We start from the raw sequence: 26,220 nt of genomic DNA on the forward strand, positions 1-26,220 counted from the left end.
GGCAACTGATGCTCACTAGACTTTATTATACGTCCCTACGGTTGAGAAGCAGTAGCTACTTAGACACCTACAATATACTACAGAATACTACACTTCTACATTACAGAATAGAGTCTGATCAGCAATGAGGGAACATTATGATAATAATAAAAAAGGTAACATGAAATGATACTGTCCATTCCAGACTGTACTTTCGGAAACGTTATTTCGAAGAAATATATTCTATCATTGGTCAGTTACGTATGTTGCTGTTAGTAATGAGCAAACAAATCTAAAACACTCACCCTAGTCTTAAAAACGCACTTCTTATACAGATTAACCAATCTGTCAACCGCCCCCTCTCTGATCTCCAAGCTCGGTAGATGCGGCAAAAAGTCATTTCCAACAAAGAAGCACATGAACACCCAATCATCGAGTGCTCTCTCGAAGTCATAAGGGAACGGCAGGTTGGGCATCTGGAGTTCTTTTTCTAGGTATTCTCGGAGGACGGAGAGGCGGACGAAGATGAAGGAGTCCTGGTTGCCGAAGGCGGGGTCGGAGCGGACGAGGGCCGCTTCGGGGGTGCTGCCTGTGCATTCTTTCATTTCGTGGCCTGTGGAAATAAACGAAGATTAGTTACGTAGTTATTTTGACTCATTGAATATCACCTCAAGTAAAAGTTGAATGAACATAGTGCCTTCTCAAATGTAATACTCTGCTTTAATCTGTAGTAGTAACTGGTAGTAGGTATCAGATGTTTTTCTTGTTAAATACACAAGTGCACAAGTAGAGTAGAAAAAGTAGGTAGACTTCCCACAAGGTGCAACCACAATCTAGTAAATTTTTTTAAGAGGGTGAGGAATTAAGAATTTAAAAAAAAAAGCGTGGTCTTTAATATTTTGGTGGTATACTAACCCAGCTGGCCGCATATATCGCACGGGCGTGGCTTGTTGGGCTTGAACTCTTCACGAATGATGGTGAAGTTAGGCTCGTGCGTGGCCAGCCCCAACATGATGAGATCAGCGTCGGCGCCGCACAGAACGTGCTGCGTGTTAGGATCGTGGTCCGGTTGAGCTGTGAAGTGTATGCAGCATTTAAAAAAAGATCACTCAAATAATAAATGCAAAGGATTTTTTTTAAGTTTTGTAGTTAATTTACACAACTTATCAACTAGTAAAACATATCCTCCTAAAGCGCAAGGTCCTAGAGTGCTTATTCAGTTCAATTAAATTTAAATCATATTCAATTGGAACAGAGTTGCTTTTGCTTTGTTTCGTTTAGTTTTTGAACAACGCAAAATCAACTCTGTTCCCTACATTTTAGGTTAATATTTCTGAGGCAAATTTTGCATTTTGCATTTGTATAGCTGAGCCTTAAGAGGCGTAAACATTTTCGGTGTTATTTAGTTTATTTATAATTTATAATTAATGTGTGTTGACATAACACACTGTTGTCTAGAAACTTTGAAGGAGACAAAATAAAGCAGTCAGGCTAGCACAGAAGTGGCGCGTCAGAAACTCGCCTGCGAGATAGACTACCCATCCCTCTTTAATTAATAGAGTTAGAAAAAGACAGGTAGTCTTACTCCTCGCCACCTCGCGCCCTTACTGTGATTGGCTAAATTAAGTTCAGGTACCTCTCTGTCTGCGAATGTAGTCCATAATCTTGTGTTCCCCCTCTCCGGGGACATTGGCATCTGAGAGGATCACTTTAATGCCCTTCCAGCCAGGGTCATTGTTTAATCTGGAAAGCAATTCATTCAACATTTCTAAATATGGTTAAAACATGCAGCTGTAATTGTTATGTGTTTAGGTAAATGAAATGTACAATGTTAAATAAAATGAGTGTTTATTTTATTTCAGTTCTTAGGCCTATGTAGGGTTTTATTTGGTGACAATTTTTTTTTTGATAAAAAAATTCTTGAGATTTTTAAAAATCCAAGTAAATGGAAATATATGTTATAACTTAAAACTTTGAAATATAGGCCATTCTTCTATTTTTGTAAAGCTTCAAAAATATTTTTAATAATTCAACCACTGAATGGGGTTTTTAGCAACATCTATGTGAAGAAGTCAAAGGCAAAAAAAACCTAGTATTAAATAGTTCTGTAACAGCACCACTTCCAATACGGAAAGTTTACCCAATTAGTCGCTAGATGTCGCTGGCGTCAAGATAGAACACGCAAGCGTTAGTCTATCACAGTTTCATGGCATGTGATTCACATTAGTACGCAAAGCCGCCCACTAGATGGCGGTGATGTCGAAATAGAACCCGCAAGCGTTTGTCTTTCGTAGAATAGTTAAGTTCTAAGTTTGATTTTTGTTTATTTGATAGATTCGATAGGTGACACGGTTGTTATATGCGAAGTATCAGCTACTCTGAGTACTTTCTATCAAGAGATGCTCGGAGACTGATTACTATAGTATCTCCGACCGGTGGTTACGTTCGTGCTGAGGGTGTTTGCTCCTGCATATCCTTGTGGGTCTACACCTTTACACGGACAGTGTTACCTCTTTTTGTGCACTGTTACAAACTGTAAACATAATTACGCCAAGTAAATAAATTACTCTTTCAACAACTACTGCCTTTCGCTGATTGGAAACGCCCCATCGATCCCGCCACTTACAATCTGGCGTCCAACGCGGGCACTTCGTCGAAAAGTGACTACGTCATAACGAAGTCGGGGCGAGTAACATCGATAAAAACCAAGCCGAAGCCAGTCGTTGAGACTAAACAAAACGGAAACATGGCAGTCAATATGTCCGAGGCTCAGTTTCAACAGCTGATTGGAGCCATAACTCACAGTCGAGCTCCAGCCACGGAGACCAGAGATGCACCGCGCGCCACATCTTTCGCGACGGCCACCTTTACTTATGATGGAGATAGAGACGCGACGCGTGTAAAGACATTCCTGACGGCTGCATCTTGCTTCAAACGTGTCGAAAAGATGAGTGACACCGATGCGCTTGATAGCCTTCCTCTGATATTAAAGGATGACGCTGCCGTGTGGTGGAACGGGGTGTCTGATAGTGTTACAACCTGGGACGACTTCAAGAATAGACTGCACAGGGCCTTCTCTCCTAAGAAGCCTGCTCCTATGATCTATCAGGAGATCTGTGGAATTCACCAGAAGGACAATGAACTTACTGAAACCTTCGTCGCAGCGAAAAGGGATTTGATTGCTCAGCTGCCTACTCCACGTCCTTCAGAAAGCATCCAACTGGACCTAGTATATGGATCGCTGCACAAGAAAATCAGGGAGAAAGTTCTACGGGAGAACGTCACGATCTTCGACGATCTGCTAAAGGCTGCCCAAAGTGCTGAAGAACTCTTCGATACTAAACCTCAGCCAGCCACAAAGGGCCGCATCCGCTGCAGTTACTGTAAGAACCCGGGACACTCTGTGGACGTTTGTCGAAAAAAGAAATTTGCCGAGAATAAACCAACCTCAGCGGCAACCGAACCAAAGAAACCCGTGGTGGCACAGACTCAAATGCCCTCACCATCTGCTCCGAAATTCTCGTGCTACGGCTGCGGTGCTCCAGGGGTAGTACGGACTAGCTGCCCAACCTGTTCCAAGCAACCACGTCAACAGCCTATTAAGAAAGAAGATTTAAGCTTCTACGCCATTGACGATGAGCTGGATGATAGGCCACGACCGGTCGTATGCATATCCATCAAAGAAATACAGGGCTATGCATACGTGGACTCCTGCGCCAAATCTAACGTGGCCTCATGGCAGCTGTACTGTCAGCTCAAGGCAGAGGGATACGAATTCACGACTCAGACAGTAGTCCTTACCATGGCTGACGGCTTCCATAGGAAGCAAGATATACTGAAGGTCAGGGTAGAGGTGAAGCTCATTGATCGGGTCGTACCTACCCTATTTGTTGTGTTGCCGGATTCACGGGACAATCGTACGCTTCTGGGATCCGGATTCATGCAAGACGCCCTTATGATATTAAATGTTCCCCAATTCACGTGGTGGTTCTTGGATGATCCCGATGTTGTCTACGAGCTATATCAAGAGAACTTCTTAAACTTCGATGTAAACTCCAATGTTGAAGTATCTACGGAGATGATCACTTCAGATCACAGAGCGAAACATGTGACCACTGTTCGAGAGGTTGACGTCTCCGAAAATCAAGCGTCTAAGGCCCAAAAGGAGAGTAGTGGGTCATCCTATCGCCTGCACAGGCTAGAAGACACCATCATCGACAGAAGATACAAGACTTTTGACGGGTATCTCCCACAATGGGACTATATGCTGCGCGATGCAGAAGTCAATGTGCAGGAAGAAGATGTGACTCTATCTCCGCGCTCGCAAAATCTTTTCCCTGGTACGGTGCAGTACAAAGAAATAAACATTGACTCGCTAGAAATCTGCAGCGTAATGACAGAGCCACAACAAGGAATGATGGGAGAACTACTAGATCGCTTTGAGGACGTATTCTTGCCAAAGTCGCATCCAGCTAAGTACGTTGAGCATCGCATCGATACCGTGGACAACCGGCCCACTACTGTACCACCCTACCGTCTTTCGGCTCCCCGGAAAGAAATTTTAAGAAAGGAACTTGATAAGATGCTGGGCGAGGGAATCATAGAACCGCAACAAACACCATGGGCAGCGCCTGTGGTCCTTGTGCCCAAACCTAATGGCGAGACTAGAGTATGCGTGGACTACCGAAGATTAAATGCGGTCACAGTTCCAGACCCGTACCCAATTCCCCGTGTGGACGACTTGTTGCATGAAGCGAAACCAACGCCTTTCATGTCCACCCTCGATCTCAAGGCGGGTTACTGGCAAATCAATGTTCGGGAAGAAGATAGACAGAAGACTGGGTTTATTACACCGTTTGGCATATTCATCTTTAAACGAATGCCCTTCGGCCTTCGAAACGCGCCTGCTACCTTTCAGCGGCTGATTGACAGGTTTCGCGTGGAGCTGAGTCACATCAAGATGTTAGCATACCTAGACGACTTGATCATCTTCTCGACTTCCTTTGAGACGCATCTACAGGACCTTGCTGCTGTGTTCGATTTAATGCGTGAATACAACCTCACCGTTAACCGACAGAAATGCCGTCTCGGATGCTCGACCATAAAATACCTAGGGCACTACATAACTCCAGAAGGAATACAAGTAGATCCAGGCAAGGTATCGGCAATCCTGGACCTCCCTACGCCTGCCAACGTTCGACATCTACTAACCTTTCTGCAAACTTGTTCTTGGTACCGCAGGTTTATCAATAACTTTTCAGCGATTGCGGAACCCCTAACTAGACTCACAAAAAAGAACAATGTTTGGAAGTGGGACTCGGAGCAAGACGCTGCATATAAGAAACTTAAGGAGTTGCTCACTACGGCACCCGTCTTAAAGCAAGCAGATGAAAACAAGCCCTACGTAATTAAAACAGATGCGAGCAGCTACGCACTTGGAGCAGTTCTGGTCCAGGGGGAGGGGCCTGAAGAGCACCCTGTAGAATTCGCAAGCCGGTTACTTACCCCAGCAGAAAGGAACTACTCGACAACTGAGCGCGAGGCATTGGCTGTTGTCTGGGCTGTTACAAAATACAGAGGCTACATTGAAGGCTTGCCTACCATCGTCAAGACCGATCACCATGCTCTGAAGTGGCTCTTATCCCTCAAATCACCTACAGGCAGATTAGCTAGATGGGCTCTGATACTACAGGCTTTTGATCTGACCATACAATACACACCTGGTCGCACTAATGTGGTAGCAGATGCTCTGTCGCGCCCTCCTTGCACTGAAGACACTCAGAGTGACTGTGGCATATGTGGAGTTACTGTAAACATGCCTGTCCGCAGCTCAGCAGAGATAAGAAAGGAACAAAGAAAAGACGCGTGGATAGCCAAGATCGTTGATACATTAGAAGGAGAAAATGACAACGAAAACGCTATGTACTGGAGTGGAAAAGGATATCTTATGAATAACGGATTACTCTATCGTCATTCACCTTACTCCGATTCAGAGGACGCTCAATTGGTGGTACCCGAACACGAGTGGGCCAACACACTCTGTGCTTACCACGATGACCCTTTGGCTGGACATTACGGTGTAGAGAAGACTCTCGAGAGAATCGCAAAAAGATATTTCTGGAAGGGGATGCGAAAATACGTCGAAAGCTATGTTAGACAGTGTGTGCCCTGTCAGCGTTATAAACCAAGCAATCAAAAACCAGCTGGCTTGTTACAGACAACAGCCATGAATAAAAGGTTCGAGGTCATCTCATTTGATCTGTTCGGACCTCTTCCCACGTCACCACAAGAAAAGACATGGATATTCATTGTTGAAGATGTGGCCACTCGTTGGGTCGAGCTCTTCGCCTTGCAGACCGCAACCGCGGAGAACTGTGCAGAGATACTACTCAACGAGATATTTCTCAGATACGGTATACCCAGACGTGTCATCAGTGACAACGGGCCACAGTTTGTAAGCGCTGTGCTACAGCAGGTGACGTACTGTCTGCGAATAAAACACTCGTTCACACCAGTATACCATCCAGAAGCTAATCCCGTGGAACGTCGTAATCGTGACCTGAAGACTCAACTGGCTATACTAGTAGAGGAAGAGCACAGTAACTGGCCTGAGAAGTTGCCGAGCATTCGGTTTGCCATGAATACAGCGCAATGCTCATCCACAGGCCGTACTCCTGCCTATCTCACCTTCGGCAGAGAGTTGAGAACGCCTTCTGATAACGAACACGATTTCCGAGAAATAGTGCTTTCTGAGAATTTTGTACCCGAAATCACTCCTAAACTGCTTCAGATCTCGGACACTTTGAAAGAGGCACGAGAGGTACAGGAGCTGAAAGAAGAGGCACGCAAGGAATATGTGGACAAGAAGAGGAGGGAAAGCCCTTCCTATAACCCCGGAGATCTTGTTATGGCCAAACTACATCCTATAAGTAGTGCGTCCCGCGGATACAGTGCCAAATTTGCGCCGCGCCGAGACGGACCCTACGTGATCACCAAACGATGTGGTCCAGCCTCCTACCAGATCGCCAATCCGGAGCAAATCGACATTCCGATAGGTACATACCATGCATCTGCGTTAGAGCCATACAAGGGGAACGAGGAAACCTTGCCCAACCCCGTACAACCACTGCGAAGGAGAGGACGTCCCCGAAAGACTACCGTCTCCGTCGCTAAACGAGGAAGGGGCCGACCAAAGAAGCACTAAATGTTACAGTTCCGTGGTCGAGTCGCCCTACGAAACTGAGGGGGAGATTGTAACAGCACCACTTCCAATACGGAAAGTTTACCCAATTAGTCGCTAGATGTCGCTGGCGTCAAGATAGAACACGCAAGCGTTAGTCTATCACAGTTTCATGGCATGTGATTCACATTAGTACGCAAAGCCGCCCACTAGATGGCGGTGATGTCGAAATAGAACCCGCAAGCGTTTGTCTTTCGTAGAATAGTTAAGTTCTAAGTTTGATTTTTGTTTATTTGATAGATTCGATAGGTGACACGGTTGTTATATGCGAAGTATCAGCTACTCTGAGTACTTTCTATCAAGAGATGCTCGGAGACTGATTACTATAGTATCTCCGACCGGTGGTTACGTTCGTGCTGAGGGTGTTTGCTCCTGCATATCCTTGTGGGTCTACACCTTTACACGGACAGTGTTACCTCTTTTTGTGCACTGTTACAAACTGTAAACATAATTACGCCAAGTAAATAAATTACTCTTTCAACAACTACTGCCTTTCGCTGATTGGAAACGCCCCATCGATCCCGCCACTTACAGTTCCAATTTTCCAAATAAACTTAAAGCTTCTAATCTCACCTGTCATGAATGTAATAATGTAAGCATTTGCTGAGTCGGTCCATGAAGGGAGTCCCCGGTGTGATACAGTTGGAATCAAAATGTGCTTCCTTAGGCTTCTCAGGGGGTAGGTAAGCACCCTTGACAAGCAGCTCGGAGCGGATGCGGGCCACTTCCTCAATCTTTTCCTGGGTCTCCTTGGAGGCGCGGAAACGACGGGAGCGCTGCTGGTTCATTTTAGCCCTTGGGGCCTAGAACATAGAACACATTTGTTAAAATGTACAACTACAAAATTTATGGAAATTGTTACTAAAAGGCTGTTATATATTGACATGTGGGTAGATGAGAAGATCTGCGGGTACCCCCAGTTCGGTTCTAGCTAGCAAGCCAGCACACGTACGTAACATTCTGGCGACGGGATTTAATTCGGGAATACGCTAAAAGTGCTTTAAACATAGTGTTTGAATGTTTAAAAGTGTGTTTTAACTGTGATGAATAAAATGTCGGTAAAATTTAGTGAATTTCATATGGGCAAAGACAATTGGAAAAATTACGTGAATAGGTTCGAATATTGTTTGCTCGCGAATAGTATTCAAACGGACGAGTTAAAAAAAGCGAATTTCTTTGCGGTTTGTGGTCGTGATTTATATGATCTAAGTAGTTGAGTCGTTAATTTCACCGAAAAAGATCGCGGACATAACCTATACTACTGTAAGGTCCGCGTTAGACGATCATTTTAATCCAAAACAAAATGAAATAGTGCAATCGTATAAGTTTCATATGAGGTGTCAATCGAGCAGTGAAAATATAAAAGAGTACGTGGCTAGTTTGCGTAAATTGGCTATAGAGTGCAATTTTACCGATTTGGATCGCACGTTGCGCGACCGGTTAGTATGTGGCATTCGTGATAAAGAGATGCAAAAACAACTGTTGCAGCAGACAACATTAACTTTTGATCAAGCGGTAAAATTGGCGTTAACGGCTGAAACGGCGGATGCCGGAGTGATAGTCATGACGACGCCAGCGACGGTAGCGACCTCTAGCGTGGCGCCTACTGGTACAAGCGGTGACGAGCCAATGGAGGTTAATAAAATTAAAGCGAAACCGTTGGAACCGAGCAAGGATTGTTGGCGGTGTGGCAAAAGGCACGGAAATTTCTGTAGGTTCAGATATAGTCGGTGCTATGTGTGTAAAAAACAGGGCCATATTGCAGAGGTATGTTCGGATACACGAGACAAAAGTAAGTCAAAAGAATCAAGTCGTTTTAATGGATTGTATGAGGATGTTTTGTGTAATTTAGTGTCAAACAAAGTGGATCCTTTTTATGCAAGTGTGCAATTAAATGGTCGACTAGTAAATTTGGAAGTCGATTCTGGAGCTGCATTTACTATGTTGAGAGAAAGTACAGCGAGGAAAATTTGGAATGGGAACTTGCCAAGGTTGGATGAGTCAAGAGTTAGGTTAACAACCTGGACTAAGAACCAGGTGGAGTTGTTAGGAGAAGCGGCAGTTGATGTAAGGTTTAAGAATATACATAAAAATTTAAACTTGCTGATCGCGAGAGGTAACGGGCCAGATCTGATGGGCCGTGATTGGTTTCCAGAGTTAAAGATAGATATCCAGGGAGTATATAACGTGAAATTGGAGGATGAAGGTATAGATACTTTACTGGAAAAATATAAAGAAGTTTTTCAGTCTGGTTTAGGAAAGTACACCGGCCCAGTAGTAACCATACCTTTGAAACCCGAAGCGAAACCAATATTTTTGAAGTGTAGGCCTGGTGGCGTTTGCAATTAAAGAGAGAGTGTTACAAGAGATTGATAGATTAGTTGCAGAAGATGTTTTGGAACCTGTCAGTCATTCTGAGTTTGCCAGCCCTATAGTACCTATCATTAAGAAGAATGGGAAAGTCAGGCTTTGTGGGGATTACAGGGCCACAGTGAATATGGCTACTGAGACTGATACTTACCCTCTGCCAACTTTAAATGAAGCTTTTGCGGTTTTGCAAGGAGGAGTTATTTTCAGTAAGATAGATTTAGAGCAAGCTTACACCCAGGTTGTAGTTGATGAACCAACTTCAAAATTACTGACTTTAAATACTCCTAAGGGATTATTTAGGTGTAAAAGATTAGCATTTGGGGTTAAAGCCTGTCCTGGAATTTTTCAGCGCATGATGAGCAACTTATTGGCAGGTGTATCAGGAGCAGCGGTACTGCTGGATGATATTGTGGTCACCGGACGCACAATACAAGAACACAGTGACAGACTTCAACGGATATTACAGATCCTTAAGGAAGCCGGGCTGAGAGTCAACAAGGAGAAGTGCAAGTTTGGGAAGGCAAGCGTGGAGTTTCTAGGTCATGTGATTGATGCCAATGGGCTGCATCCTTGTGGAGACAAGATCAAGGCTATAATGGAGACGCCAGCGCCAAAAAATGTAAAGGAGTTGCAAGCATTTCTTGGATTATTGAATTTTTATGACAGATTTATAGCACAGAAAGCAACTGTAGCAGAACCACTGTACAAGTTATTGCTGAAAGGAGCCAAATGGGTATGGTCACCAAATTGCCAACAAGCTTTTAGTCTTTTAAAAAGAATGTTGACTACCGGGAACACATTAGTACATTATGATTTAAAGAAACCAGTGGTTATTACATGTGATGCTTCGCAGTACGGTCTTGGTGCGGTTCTAGAACACAGGATGGAGGACGGTTCTTTGAGACCAATCATGTTTGCTTCCAGGACGATGAGCTCTCATGAACGGAATTATTCGCAGATTGATAAAGAGGCTGCTGCTATTATTTTTGCTGTACAGAAATTTTACTCATATATTTTTGGCCGTAAGATAGTCATTCAGACGGACCATAAACCACTCTTGGGTATATTTGACCCAAAGAAGCCAATACCTAATGTGATATCACCCAGGATGTTAAGATGGGCTTTATTGTTAAACTCGTACGATTATGAGTTACAATATGTTGAAGGGAAAAAAATTGGGAACGCTGATGCCCTAAGTAGATGGCCCGGTCCTGAAAGCAGTGGAATAGAAGAAGAGCTGCAAGAGGTGAATGTTTTGTTGCTCAATGAGACACCAGTTGAGTTACAGATGACGGCTAAGGATGTGGCTAAATTAAGTAAGACTGATGGTATATTAGCAAAGGTGATGTTCTGGATTAGGAATGGTTGGCCAAGTACAGTAGAAGAGAAATATAGAGATTATTATGTAAGAAGGGATGAATTAACAGAGTACAATGATTGTATATTGTGGGGAGGTAGAGTGATTGTGCCTCTGAAGCTACGTGAAAGCGTTCTTAAAGAGCTCCATAGCAATCATGATGGTATAGTCATCACCAAAGCAATAGCAAGGAGTTACTTCTGGTGGCCTGGTCTCGACAGAGATATAGAGAGCTTGATACATAATTGCCAGACTTGTAGAGAAGTAAGGAATATGCCAGCCAAAGTGACCCACAGATGGATTACCCCACCAAAGGCTTGGTCCCGGCTGCATATTGATTTTGCAGGGCCTTTCATGGTCAAAGTTTTCTTAATATTAATTGACTCGTACTCAAAATGGCCAGAGGTCAAAATAGTTAATGAGCAAAGTTCAAGTATGGTAATTAATAAGTTAGATGAGATATTTGCTGAACAAGGGCTGCCAGACACCATAGTGAGCGATAACGGAAAAGCGTTTGCGTCAGAAGAGATAAGTCAATATTTTAAACAGAATGGTATTAGACATATACTGGTACCTCCATATCATCCTGCGTCAAATGGACAGGCGGAGAGAACGGTACAGACAATAAAATTGAAGTTAAAGAAGATGCCAGATCTTCCATGGTCAACCAGACTGCAAAAGATATTGTATGGTTTGCGGACAACACCCAGTTCTGTCACTGGTAAGACACCCGCGGAACTCCTGAACAATAGACGTTTCCGAACTACATTTGATAGGCTTCACCCCCTTTCGATTCAAGAAAAGGAGACAGAAGATATTGAGGAAAATGAAACAAAACGTGTGAGAGAATTTAGAGTGGGAGAGACAGTCTGTTTCAGGAACTATAGAACTGGGCCTAGATGGTTGGAAGGAACAATAGTCAAAAGGATTGGAGTGTTAAGATATAAAATTAAACAAGGAAATAAATTATTTATTAGACATGTCAACCAGATGCTTGGTTTTACTAGAAGTGGCACAGAAGAAGAAAAACAAGTTGAAATCAAAGCAAGACCATCAAGTAATAGTAAAGAAGTTCAACAAGGGGAAGAAGAAAGAGAAGATGAGGGTTTTGGCACAATAAGAATCCCTCCACCGAGACAGTGGGCAGAGATGATTGGTGTGAAAGGTCCTGAAGAGTGTTTAGTACGGGATTCGGATGATACAGTGCCTAGAAATGAACTAAACAGTAACAAGCAATCCCGGTCGAGTGAAAGCCCACCGTCCAACAGACCATCCTTGAAAAAGATAGCTCTTCAAGAATATGGTAGTACAGACATTGAGTCTGATAGTGGAGATGATGAACATTATAGTGCAGATAGCCAATAGTTAAATAGTTACTAAATAATTACAAAAGACTATGAAAGCATGTTAGGGTATAAGTGAACAATATAGTTTTTTTTTTTTTTTTTTTGTTTTTTTTTTTCTGGCTTACTCCCTGCAATTTTGCACAGGGTGAATTTGCCAATGTCGGTGTTGACTTTCACACGTGAGGAGAATGTTCGGTATAATAATTTTGCATTTTTGGGAGGATGTAGTTGGGGAAACCTAAAAACAAATAATTGTTATGAACATCACAGACAAACACATGACAAATACAACGATTAGCAAAGAAGCGGGAAGCGGATGACAGAACGTTAGTAGTGCCAACATGAAGGAAGTGGAAGAGAAGAAAACGATATATATAATATAGAAATATAGAGTATAGAATAAAACGAGTGTAGATTGACATGAATTATAAGAATTAAATTAGAAAAGACAAGACATTATTCAGAGTTTAATGTTATTTGTTTGTAAATATTTAATTAGAATAGAAGTTAGTTTAGTATCCATGTGGCAAAGTAGCGAGCTAAAGCATATAGGTCGTGGAACATTTTCGGGTAATACATCGTACAGCGAGTAGCTACATTTTGTACAAGCAAAGAAGATGTGGTCCAAGTTGCCCTCATCCAACCCACATTCACACAATGAGTTCGCACGGACACCAATCATAGCCAGAAATAACGGGGTACATACTTTGCCTAAGCGTAAACGGCTAATGGTGGATATTACCCACTTCGGAGAAGTACGGAATCGATAGAACCACGGTTTTCGAGTAATTCGAGGTTGTACACAGCCATAATGTTTACCAGTCTCCAATCTAGAAATATCCCATTGCCTCTGCCATGTATTAAACATATCAGATAGCGCACAACTCAATAGGTCAGTACTGTAAATTTCCTGTTTTAGTGAACCTATCTCAATCGCCCGTTTTGCCCATATATCAGCCATCTCATTGCCTCTAATACCACAGTGGCTTGGAACCCATCCGAGAACAATATGTAGGCCCCTCGATTCACACCTACGTAGCACAGCTTTAATTTCGAGAATCAATGGGAATTTGGCTTTAAATTTTAATTGATTGCCTACTATTGCCTGCAGGCAACTCCTACTGTCTGAGAAGATAATTGTTTTTTTAATGTTATGTGTGTCTGCATATTTGACAGCCTCAAGAATAGCAACTGCCTCACCTGTGAAAATGGACGCTTGAGGAGGACATTTAAATGGAAGAACAATATTGTACCGTGGAATCCACACCGCTGCTCCCACACATCTTGCAGGATCCACCTTAGAAGCGTCAGTAAAAACTGGTAAGTAATCTTGCCATTTATCTAAAAATTTATTAAATTTGTTGTTTGCTCCTGGATCATCTTTGAAAATTCCTATATCTAATATGACCTTTGGTGAGTATATTAGGGTCTCAAACGCCACTTCAAATAAAGGGTTAGCACCAGATTGATATAAACTGGGGTGGATATTAATTAATTTTGAAAAAGAAATTACTATTCTGGGAAAAGCTTTATATGTCCAATATCTGCTTTCAGTGACCTCCAGTGCCAGCGCCTGCAAGCGTGGAAGCAGCAAGTGGTTGTTGTAAGAGCTGGCTTTGATCAAGAACCTGTCGGCTAGGTATTGTCTGCGTAGAGACAACGGTGGTTCAACACCTTCCACCTGCATGCCATTTTTGGGAGAGGGAAGCATAGCACCTAGTATGATCCTTAAACATTTAGCCTGTATAAGATCTAATTTATCTAGGCCATCCTTATTACAGGGTTCCATTAAAAATGACCCATAGTCTATATGGCTACGTATGATGGCATTGTATAGTAGCTTCTGGCAATAAGGATGGGAGCCCCACCAGACACCTGACAATGCTCGAAGAATATTAATATTTTTCTCACATTTACCCAGTACATATTTGTGGTGTGTGGTGCCAGACATTTTATGATCTAAAATAACACCTAGAAATTTAACTGACTCTTTATTTGGAATCATCACACCACCATAACAGACATCTGCATCAGGCATGGTCCTTCTGCGACTGAAAGTCACTACACAGCTTTTTGTTGGCGATAGGGTCAAACCATGTTCATCAAGCCAATCCTTGAGGTAACCCAAAGCTGTGTTCAGACTAGCAGTGGCTTTGTCCATTGACTTTGTTGATGTGTATAGGACTAGGTCATCAGCATACTGCAAGATATTACAGAAGGATAGGACAGATTGCTCCAAGTCGTAGGTGTAGATACTGTAAAGCAGGGGGCTGAGTACCGATCCTTGCGGCAGACCATGCCACAAAGTTCGAGGTGGGTAATAGGAATTACCATTCCTAATTTTAATTGACCTACCCATGAACAATTTGGTGACAATATGTACAATCTTCGCGGGAATGCTCAGATGTAGCATTTTTGCCCTGAGCACCGGAAGAAGGACATTGTCGTAGGCCGCAGAAATATCTAGAAAACATCCCAGCAGATATTCGTTTTTTGAAAGGGTTAGTCGGATATCAGTTGTTAAAATATTTAAACTGTCCATTGTACTACGGCCCTTTCGGAAGCCAAACTGCGTATCAGCTAGAATACCCTTGTTTTCCACAAACCATTCCAATCTATTTTTAACCAGATGCTCTAATATCTTTCCCATTGTCGCGGAAAGAGCAATCGGTCGATATGAGCTAGCCTCGTCTGGGTTTTTAGATGGTTTAAGGATTGGAATAATAACTTGGGTCTTCCAGTCAACTGGGATCTCTCCCGTGTCAAAGGCATGGTTTAGAATACCGAGCAGATACTCCTGTGAAGATGAATTTAGCTTAGACAGGAAACAGTATGGTATGCCATCCTCTCCAGGTGTAGTATTTCTCAATCCACTAAGCACTAGACTGAGTTCTGAATATGAGAAAGGCATGTCCAGTGAGCTCAAGGTGCCTGACAGCGGGGGAAGTAACAAGCAGGATGCTTCAGGGACAGTTGACGGGGCAAGTCTATCTGCAAAGTCTGACAGCCAAGGAGCATCTGTGGTGGGCATAGACTCTGGTTGAAATGAACCCCTGAACCTCTTTATGTTCCGCCATACAAGTGATGGAGGGGTTCTAGGAGATAAGCTCTCGCAGAATCCCTTCCATCCTCTCTTTTTAGCCTTTGCTAGGAAGCGCTTTGTACGTGCAGAGATTTTTTTAAAAGAAATGTAGTCATCTAGATTTCCGGTATTGCTGAAAGTTTTTTCAGCGGCATCTCTTTCCTTAACGGCTGCCGTACAGTCTGCGTTCCACCACGGGGGTGAAGGGATTTTAAGTCTAGCAGGTTTCTTTTTTGGGATAAATTTATCGGCGGACTCTATTAACACATTTTTAAATTTTAAATATTTTTCATCTTGACCCATTTCGCTCGTGTCCCACTCTTTCATACTTTCCTCTACAAATAATGCATAATTGGGCCAGTCTGCTGATTGAATTTTGTGTTTTAAAAGAGGTTCAGGGGACGGAATTGGAAGAATAGAAGAAGGCTTCGTGATAATAATTGGAAAATGGTCACTGCCGAACGACTGGCGTAATACCCTCCAAGATAATAAAGAAGATAAACTAGGAGAACACACAGATAGATCGAGGACTGACTGGGGGTTCTGGCCTGGGTATACCCGATGCGTGGGAGTACCGTCATTAATAACTCCCACATTGATTTCATCGAATAAATCCAACAGGGCTGATGAAAACGCATCCGAATGGTATGACCCCCATGACATATTGTGACAATTGAAGTCCCCTAAAATCATAAGAGGAGGTGGAACCGATTTGAGAATAGACGTTAATTCATATATATCAACTACTTCAGGATGGGGAATATATATAGAGATGAAATTAATGCCCATAACCTTGGCAGCTACGGCATTAATCCCATCCGAATGAGGGGGGATAGAAATTTGGGCGAAAGGGTAACCGCGTTTGATGAACAACGCACATCCGGCGCGTCCATCGCTACGGTCTTCCCGAAGACATGAGAAGCCCGGCACTCTGAAAAAAGAGCCGGGGCGTAACCATGTCTCCGAAATGGCCGCAACAGTCACAGCATGATCGTTGATGAGCTGAATAAGGTCAGGTTTCTTTGGTATAATGCTTCGACTATTCCACTGAAGAAATGTGACCGGGGGGGCCATTATGGAACGTAAGTCTTTCCGCGAGTGTGATCATTAAGGGTGCAACGTCGTCTGGTAGGCAATCGCTCCACTTAGCGATTATGTTTGTCAAGAATTTTAGACAGAGCTCCATTAGGTCATCATTGGGAGTGATTCTATTGTAAGCAGAAGAATCTTTCAGAGCTTGGCCATTGGGCAGTTGAGGTGGGGGAGTTCGGACAATATTGTTGTGAGCTACTCTATCATAACCGGGGGAGAGAGAGACCCTCGTCCGGGGCGCTCGATATACGGTCTTACGATATGAAGTGGTGGACGGAGGGGTTGGCATGAAAGTATCAGGGTGGCATGGGGACTGGGAGGATCGTGAAGAGTCTGTAACCGGCTCAAACATGACTCTTGCTACATCTGAATATGGCCTGCGAACCGCTGAGAACTGTGCTGCTGCTTCTGCGTATGAGATATTCTGTTCAGACATGGCAAGTTTAATGGCCTTTTGCCGACCATATTCATTGCATACTTTTTCTGTAGCAAAGTGTCTGCCGGAACAAAATATACATGTCACATGTTCTGGAGCTACATTGCATCCATCACCGGGGTGTTTTTGTGCACACTTATAGCATCTGGCATCAGACCGGCACTGTGTTTGAATATGTCCGAACCTAAGGCACTTCCTACATTGAATAGTTGGCAGTTGATACACTTCTACAACTAGTGAGGTGTAGTATGCGAAGATTTTTGATGGTAAAGATTGCCCTTCAAAAGTAACCACCACCGACTGGGTTGGTACCCAGGATGAGGAGCCATCATCTTTTGTCACCCTTCGTTGCAGTCGTCGAGCCTTAAGGATTTTTCCTTTACCTTCTTTGAGGTTTGTGCCGTTGACTAACTCCTCCATCGACCAATCCGAAGGAACTCCTCGCACAACTCCCATACGCGACACATGGTATGAAGGAATATCAGCTATAAACTTATGTTTGTCTAGTAGCGGGTGTTTTAAGAAACTGTTTGCATCAGCTGCTGTGGAGAAGGTTACTGCTACTCTGTTGCGACCTACTGATTTAATACCACCTTCTTTCTGGATATTATGAACATTTGCTTGAGTAAGCAAAAGGCCTACATTGATGGGTTTTAGAGAAGCATTGGAAGATGGTGCAGACTCTCTAGAGACATGAACGATAAATGGTCCATCATCTTCGGCATTGTACTCTCGGTATTTGCTGTCTAGACTGGGGTGTTTGTATAAATGTGGGTTGAACTCGTCTGAATTATTTTTGTTTAAATGAACTGTATTAATTTGACTTGTCTCGGCTGGATCATTTTTGTTTAACTCAACCACACTACTGTTGTTAGACTCCACTGTATTAATTGTATTACCCGATTGATTGCCGGCCTCTGACGGGTCGATTACAATTTTTTTAGGAGAAGGCTCCAGCTTGGTCGGTGACAAATCCAAGTTACGTTTACGTGAGACTGTCTCCCAGTTCATGTTATTATCATCAGCCTCGTCTGGAGGCTTCTCCTTCTCGTTACCCTCCATCTAAACGCCTATAGGATTAACCTACAGTATTATATTTAAATATACCACCACCTGATTAGTAAACAAGGAAAGTTGTTTTATTTAAGGAAATATAACCTAAAAACGAACCACTCACTCAACGCGCTACTCCTCAATCCAAACGAACAATATAGTTAAGTGCATAAACAGTGTAGTTCAAAACTGACTTTCAATATTAACTTCTAAAAAGTAGTGAAGTGTCATCTATCCAGAGGGAAAGGCATGTTATATATTGACATGTGGGTAGATGAGAAGATCTGCGGGTACCCCCAGTTCGGTTCTAGCTAGCAAGCCAGCACACGTACGTAACAAAGGCTTATAAGGTGTATTTGGGTAATACCGAATGTCGGATAATTCCGAAATTCAGATGAAAATCACCCTTAATTCCATCATAATAAAAGTCTCATTTCGGAATTATCCGACAGTTTTCGACATTCAGAATTACCCGAGTAAACCTTACAACAAAAGTACAGCAAAATTAGAAGAATCTACTTTTTAAACAAGGCACACAGAGTAAAAGATGGTGTAGCAGTTGCAAGCAGAACTTGTGTACTTTAAACAAAACACACTCAATCAGGCATAAACATAATAATTTCATTCTGTAAAAGGGTACCAAAGATTATTTTGTATTTATAAATAGGTATACTTGAAATGACCAGGGGCAGACCCTTGATATGCTGCAACAAAGTTTTCTTGGTGGTTCATCTGGTAGTCATAGTAAAATTAAGTCTTAATAGCAAACAATGAGAAAGAAAAGCAGTTATAAGCAAAACCTGACTCACCACACCGTCAATGGCCATGTAGAGCAGCTTGCGCGGGCGCACGATGCGGAACAGGCGGTCGATGCACTCGAAGATGGCCACCATCATCTCGTCCTCGTCCTTCGGCGCCGGCTTGTCCTCGGGGTGAGTGCACGGGTGGATGATCCCGTTCATGTCCAGGTACAAATTGTCAAATTCTACCCCATTCGGATTCGGCAACGACGAGTCTGTGTATACCAACTCACCGTCCACATCCTGAGGCTGCAAGAATAGCGTAGAAACAATAAATATTTAATTCATAGCAAGATTATAAATCATTTTTAGGTTATAAACACTTTACTCTTTGCTCGATGCATTCTACGATCACACTCGGATATTTGCGGCTGAGCCACCGGAAGAATGCTGGTACTCCCATGTTTTGTTATATGCCTAATTCTTATTCCACAATTTTGTCTCTTATCCTGTAAATTTAAACTTTGTCACGTATTCAACACAAACAAATCGTGAAAGATGCCATTGTTGGAAAGAGAAGGGTGAACCGTGAGAAAGAGAAAGATACAAACGCAACTGTCAAGAGCGTTTCAGTTAGGTAAAAAAACGCGAATAATCGTTTGAGTTGACTGAAAGAGTTGTAAACCGTTGCCTCTTTCACTGATTTTAAAATAAATAAATCAGCTGGCTGTCAGTGTGTGGTCAGTGTCACACGCATGTTGTCAAAATTTTCAGGATTTCAGGGCTGCGATGACCAAGATGAGAACGTTTTCTTACGTAAATTATTACAGAAAAATATTAAAAAATGCACAACTACGAAGATATTGTACGGCGGATACCGACAGTAAAGTTAAAATGGAGAAAATACGCAACATCGGCATATTGGCACACATCGATGCAGGTTAGATTTGATACACTCAAAACTTTTTATTTGTCCACTCTTAGGGCTTGTCTTTTTGTATTTCGCTGCCCAACCAGCTCGAAACTAGTTTTGTAATAAGGAATTTGATTTGCGACTATAGCACCCAATAATAAATAAATGAATGGTAATGATAAGCCGTGTTTAGGTAAAACGACAACGACAGAGCGAATGCTGTTCTACTCGGGCACTATCCGCACGATGGGGGAGGTGCACCACGGGAATACGGTCACCGACTACATGGAGCAGGAGCGCCAGCGAGGGATCACTATTACTTGTAACAACTTACATATACTTTCCATAAATAAAGTGAAATGAAATATGGTTTTACATTTTTTAAAGAAAATTACTTTAATTTGCTTTTTAAATTACCTTAAACTTCTTTTGTATTTTATAATACTGTCTTAAGACAATCCGAGATACATCATTAATTTGTATACAAGAGACTTTTTTACATACAAGTAAGTTTATTAAAGTATTTTATTATATTATCTTGTACCTTTAAATGAGCAATTCTTGTTTATATATTTATGTATATATATTCGGGGATCTCGGAAATGGCTCTAACGATCTTGATGAAATTTTGCTAATGCTATATTTCAGGGCCAAAAAATTGATCAAGCTAGATCTTATCTCTGGGAAAACATGCATTTTTGAGTTTTTATGTTTTCTAAGCAAAGCTCGGTCTCCCAGTTATTATGTTATTATATAGTTTAATACGCTAGCAGCTGAAAGCTGAAGTGTGTATATCACTGCACTTGTTTTTTCAAACTTTGTGTTCAAAACTTAACACTTAACTCTTTGTAGGTATTGTTTTTTGTGTTCAAACTTTCAAATAAACTGCCAATGGAAATTGGTAGTAATTTTGTTTATTCTACTTCTTTTTTGTAGCTGCGGCAGTATCATTCCAATGGCGAGGCAGCCAGATCAACCTAATAGACACACCGGGCCACATTGACTTCACTATGGAGGTTGAACAGAGTCTCGCTGTCCTCGATGGTGCCGTGGTTGTGCTGGACGCTTCAGCAGGTAGGTCCCTCCTTTATGCTTTTGTTTTTTATTCTGTTTCTCTACAGACTGTAATGTAAAATTTAATTGTTATTACTTTTTGTATACTAATATAGACTAAGGCATTGTTACTAACAAGTTTTTTATGGGCCCCAGGCTTGAAATAAATGAATATTTAATTTAATATTAATTTATCATCCATAAAACTTAGGAAACCTATGTTGTATTTAGTCTCTAAAATTTAATGTTAAAATGACAGGAGAAACAAGTATCAATAGATATAATATATATATAGTAGAAGAGCCGGCCGCAAATTTTCTAACCGACTTGATACCACGATGAAATACACAATGGGAAACCATAAAAGTGATGCTAAGTCCGAATTCGATAGTCTGCCACGGCGGAACTTGCCGAAAGTACGAAAAAGAAGGCCACTTCCGGTGCGAAAAAAGGGGGCTGATTTAACCCATCTGATACCGAAATAATAGTTATGGCAGCAGTTAGAAATTTACATGTAGACACATAAAAGCGAAGTCTGCCAGTATTTTTTTTGCCGGAAGTGCTTGGCAGACGCTCTCAAAGGTGGCCAGCGGGACCCCTAATTTAACCCATCTGATACCACCATGAAACCAATTCCAGTCGGTAGGTATGAACCCTCATGTCAGGAATATATAAGTCTGCCAAGGCTTTTCCTGCCGAAACACCTTGGCAGACGAGATTATGTAAGCAAGGTCGGCATCGGTTACCCTACACTAACCCATCTGATACCACCATGAAACCAATTCCAGTCGGTAGGTACGAACCCCCATTTTAGGAATATATAAGTCTGCCAAGGTTTTTCCTGCCGAAACACCTTGGCAGACGAGATTATAAACAAGATGACCATCGGTTACCGTACACTAACCCATCTGATACCGCCATGAAACCAATTCCAGTCGGTAGGTATGAACCCTCATTTCAGGAATATATAAGTCTGCCAAGGCTTTTCCTGCCGTAACACCATGGCAGACGAGATTATGTAAGCAAGGTCGGCATCGGTTACCCTACACTAACCCATCTGATACCACCATGAAACCAATTCCAGTTGGTAGATATGAACCCCCATTTTAGAAATATATAAGTCTGCCAAGGTTTTTCCTGCCGAAACACCTTGGCAGACGAGATTATAAGCAAGATGACCATCGGTTACCGTACAGTAACCCATCTGATACCACCATGAAACCAATTCTAGTCGGTAGGTATGAACCCTCATTTCAGGAATTTATAAGTCTGCCAAGGCCTTTCCTGCCGAAACACCTTGACAGACGAGATTATGTAAGCAGCATCCACATACGAGGGATCCGTATTTTGGGATTATACAGATTACGGACATTATTAATAGCTGTAGGCTTATTTATTACTTTATGCTTATACATATTTGTATATTATTATGTTATTAATAAAATATATTTATAATTTATTAAACCTAAACTTAATACATTGGGAATTCATTACCTGCTTACGGCAGTAGTAGGGATAAGTGGGTCAGTTCTGGCTCACTGAGCCAGGCCAACAGTCCCTCCCCCTTTTTTCCCTTGTTGAGGCCCTGCAACCTTGCCTTGAACCCAAACTAATGTCATTGTAGCTCGAATCTAACCTAATCTATTTTTATTGCTTTTAGAATATTTCAATTATCTACTTTTGCAAAGTTAAAGGTTGAAATCTCTATTTCGCAAAATGGAAATTTAATGTGACTTTAATGTATGTGCAGTCTACTTAGTAATTGGGTTTAAAGATATAAAAACACACATTTATTTCCTATCCTAAGTATCCTATCCTAAGTTTATTCAAATAATATTCTGAACATATATAGTAATTAGACTGGTCATATTTTTCATAAAATCTATTTCGACTGGCAAAGCATATAACTTTTTGGCAACCGGGTTTTTTAACCTAATTAGATCCCGCTGAATCAGAATTTGCCGGTTGCTCGATCGAAATCTTGACCGGAAGTGAGATATTTGACATTAAAGGTCCCTTTTTTTCGTTTTTCGTAAATAACTCTTAAACGGTGGCACATAGCAAAAAATGTTCTATAACATAAGTATTCTGCATAAAATTGCCTACAAGAAAGATTCAGTACAATTTTTCGCTAGGATCAATATTCAAAGAGATTTTAACGCGGGAAATTTAATTATAATCACTTCTAAGGTCCCGTTTTTTAGGTTTTCGTAAATAACTCATAAACGGTGGCCAATATCAAAAAATGTTGTTAGACGTTAATAATCTACACAAAATTTTGAACAAAAAAGATTCAGTATACTTTTCGCAGGGATCAATATTTAAAAAGATAATAAAGAGGGAAAGTTAATTATAATAAATTCTAAGGTTCCTTGTTTTTATTTTTTCGTTAATAATTTGAAAAGTATGACTCATTGCAAAATAAAAACTTATACATAAATAATAAACGTAAAATTTCCTACAAGAAACATGCAGAACACTTTTCGCTAGGATCAATATTTAAAAAGACAAAGCAGCGGGTAAGTTAATTATAATCAATTTTAAAGTCCCTTTTTAGTTTTTTGTAAATAACTCGTAAACGGTGTCCCATAGCGAAATAGGTTTTTAAGAATAAATTATCTACATAAAATTTCCTCCAAAAAACATCTAGAACACTTTTCTCTAGGATCAATATTTCAAGCGATATTAAAGGAAGAAAGTTAATTACAATCAGTTCACAGGTCACTTTTTTTAGTTTTTCGTAAATAACTCGTAAACGGTGGCCCGTTGCAAAACAATATTCTACATAAAATTGTCCACAAAAAAGGTTCTGTACACTTTTTCGCTACGATCAATATTTAAAGAGATATTAAAGGGGGTAAGTTAATTATAATCAATTTCCAGGTCCCTATTTTTAGGATTTCGCAAATGACTCGTAAAATAAGCCTCATAGCAAAATAAGTTCTTAATGTTCTTGTAAATAAATAATCGATATAAAATTTTCTACGAAAGACATATGGAACGCTTTTCTCTTTTTAGGGTTCCGTACCTCAAAATGAATAAAAACCGGCCAAGCGCGAGTCGGACTCGCCTTGCAAGGGTTCCGTACATTACCCAATTTTTAACAGTGTATTTTATATGTTAAACGCGAGTGAATGGCCTTTAAAAAACCTGTAGGGATCGGTTCAAAAACTAAGTAATGTCCGACTCGCGCTTGACTACATAATTCTAATAGGTTTTTCTGTCATCTATAGATTCTATTCTGTATATCTTTTCAAAATTTTAGACCCAGTAGTATCGGAGATAAAGCCCCCTTCCCCAAAATAAAACATTAAAATACAAAAAATACCCCCCCCCCTTTATCTCCGAAACTACTGGGTCTAAATTTTGAAAATAAAATAAAATAGTTCTTTACCTATATAGACGTAAACCTAAAAATAGGGACCTGGAAATTGATTATAATTAACTTACCCCCTTTAATACCTCTTTAAATATTGATCGTAGCGAAAAAGTGTACAGAACCTTTTTTGTGGACAATTTTATGTTTAATATTTATGTAGAATATTGTTTTGCAACGGGCCACCGTTTACGAGTTATTTACGAAAAACTAAAAAAAAGTGACCTGTGAACTGATTGTAATTAACTTTCTTCCTTTAATATCGCTTGAAATATTGATCCTAGAGAAAAGTGTTCTAGATGTTTTTTGGAGGAAATTTTATGTAGATAATTTATTCTTAAAAACCTATTTCGCTATGGGACACCGTTTACGAGTTATTTACAAAAAACTAAAAAGGGACTTTAAAATTGATTATAATTAACTTACCCGCTGCTTTGTCTTTTTGAATATTGATCCTAGCGAAAAGTGTACTGCATGTTTCTTGTAGGAAATTTTACGTTTATTATTTATGTATAAGATTTTTTTTTCTATGAGTCATTCTTTTTAAATTATTTACGAAAAAATAAAAACAAGGAACCTTAGAATTTAGTATAATTAACTTTCCCTCTTTATTATCTTTTTAAATATTGATCCCTGCAAAAAGTGTACTGAATCTTTTTTGTTCAAAATTTTGTGTAGATTATTATCGTCTAACAACATTTTTTGATATTGGCCACCGTTTATGAGTTATTTACGAAAACCAAAAAACTGGACCTTAGAAGTGATTATAATTAAATTTCCCGCGTTAAAATCTCTTTTAATATTGACCCTAGCGAAAAATTGTACTGAATCTTTCTTGTAGGCAATTTTATGCATATTACTTATGTAATAGAACATTTTTTGCTATACACCACCGTTTAAGAGTTATTTACGAAAAACGAAAAAAACGGACCTTTAATGTCAAATATCTCACTTCCGGTCAAGATTTCGATCGAGCAACCGGATCGGATTCAGCGGGGTCTAATTAGGTTAAAAAATCCGTTTTCCAAAAAGTAATATGATTTGCCAGTCGCATCAAGAAGGAGAGCGATTTTGAATTTTTTTGTCTAGTCTAAATATCATTACTTATTCTGTGTACAGTGGAGAAAACGAATGAAATTATGCAATTTGATTTTGCTATTTTTAAATAAAGAGTAACTAAACAGTATTTTCCACAGTTGTTGGTAATGATACCATCTCTTACAATTTCTCTTCATGAACATTTTATGATACCTAACCTTCCAGTTTTCGCCCGAATTGATCAAAAAATTCACCAACTCCATTTACACCAACCAAATAGAAAACGGGTCCGTGTCCGAATTCGTGATCTCGAGTCCGGGTCCGCGTCCGGGTCCAGGTTCAGGTAGAAGTCGAATTCAAAATCTTGCTTGTTTTGCCAGTGGGGTAACTTGCTTAACAATCAATTAGAAAAAGACAAGTCGTCGAGGAGTTCCGTTCTGATCACCATCAGCAATACCACTTCATCAAATGCCACTGTTCTTAATGTAAATCCTTGTTTGCCTGATGAAAATACAAGAGTCACTATACAATGCCATTAAGATTTGTAGAGTTCCCTCGATTCCTTATGGATCCCATCATCAGAACTTGAGCTTCACGAACATATGACTTAAAAATCTAACGTGCTTAACAAACATAACGAAGACACATCCCCAAACATGAGCTATGCGTCGTTGAAGAGTTCCATTCTGATCATCATCAGCAGTTTCACTTCATCAAATGTCACAATTCTGAATGTAAATGCTTGGTTTGTTTAAAATACACCAGTATCACTATATGTTAGGGTGGTTCAAAAAACATTTTTTTTTCCTAAGGGGCACCCCCTTATTTTGTTAGACTTATTATGTTGATAAATTGAGATTATAGTTGAGATAAATTAAGAAACTTGGTGTAAAAGTTTCTTAATTTATCTCAACTTTACTTCGTTTTTTTTAGCATTAGAAATTAGGTAAACAATCTTGATGTGTCGTCTGCTTTCATAAGTAATAGTTTTTGAATTTTGAAAAGCGTTTTTCAATTAAAAGACATGCTAAGATCGCTTACCTTCTTGCAAGTTCTTTCTAATGCTAAAAAAACGGACTATACAATGGGTAGGACATCAATTTTAAATGAGTTTGTATGAGTACCTCATTTTCTAAAATGAGGTG

General features: G+C 40.7%; 2 protein-coding genes across 2 annotated transcripts in view; one reads left to right on the forward strand and one right to left on the reverse strand.

Annotated features, from left to right (window-relative positions):
- LOC134673455 (5'-3' exoribonuclease 2 homolog) overlaps positions 1–19,274 on the reverse strand; it is a 62,277-nt gene extending 43,003 nt beyond the window's left edge. Inside the window, exons 1-6 of the mRNA XM_063531444.1 lie at positions 19,084–19,274; positions 18,765–19,004; positions 7,793–8,022; positions 1,616–1,722; positions 895–1,053; positions 285–592 (exon numbers count right to left, since the gene is read on the reverse strand). Coding sequence (XP_063387514.1) covers positions 285–592; positions 895–1,053; positions 1,616–1,722; positions 7,793–8,022; positions 18,765–19,004; positions 19,084–19,158 — 1,119 coding nt within the window. The 5' untranslated portion in view covers positions 19,159–19,274. The remainder of the gene's footprint in view (positions 1–284; positions 593–894; positions 1,054–1,615; positions 1,723–7,792; positions 8,023–18,764; positions 19,005–19,083) is intronic.
- A 186-nt stretch (positions 19,275–19,460) lies between these two features.
- The window catches only part of LOC134673457 (ribosome-releasing factor 2, mitochondrial), a 34,672-nt gene continuing 27,912 nt past the window's right edge, over positions 19,461–26,220 (forward strand). Inside the window, exons 1-3 of the mRNA XM_063531446.1 lie at positions 19,461–19,635; positions 19,802–19,930; positions 20,545–20,682. Of these exons, the coding sequence (XP_063387516.1) occupies positions 19,485–19,635; positions 19,802–19,930; positions 20,545–20,682 (418 nt within the window). The 5' untranslated portion in view covers positions 19,461–19,484. The remainder of the gene's footprint in view (positions 19,636–19,801; positions 19,931–20,544; positions 20,683–26,220) is intronic.

This window comes from Cydia fagiglandana, chromosome 18, assembly GCF_963556715.1.
Source record: "Cydia fagiglandana chromosome 18, ilCydFagi1.1, whole genome shotgun sequence".
Taxonomy (NCBI): domain Eukaryota; kingdom Metazoa; phylum Arthropoda; class Insecta; order Lepidoptera; family Tortricidae; genus Cydia; species Cydia fagiglandana.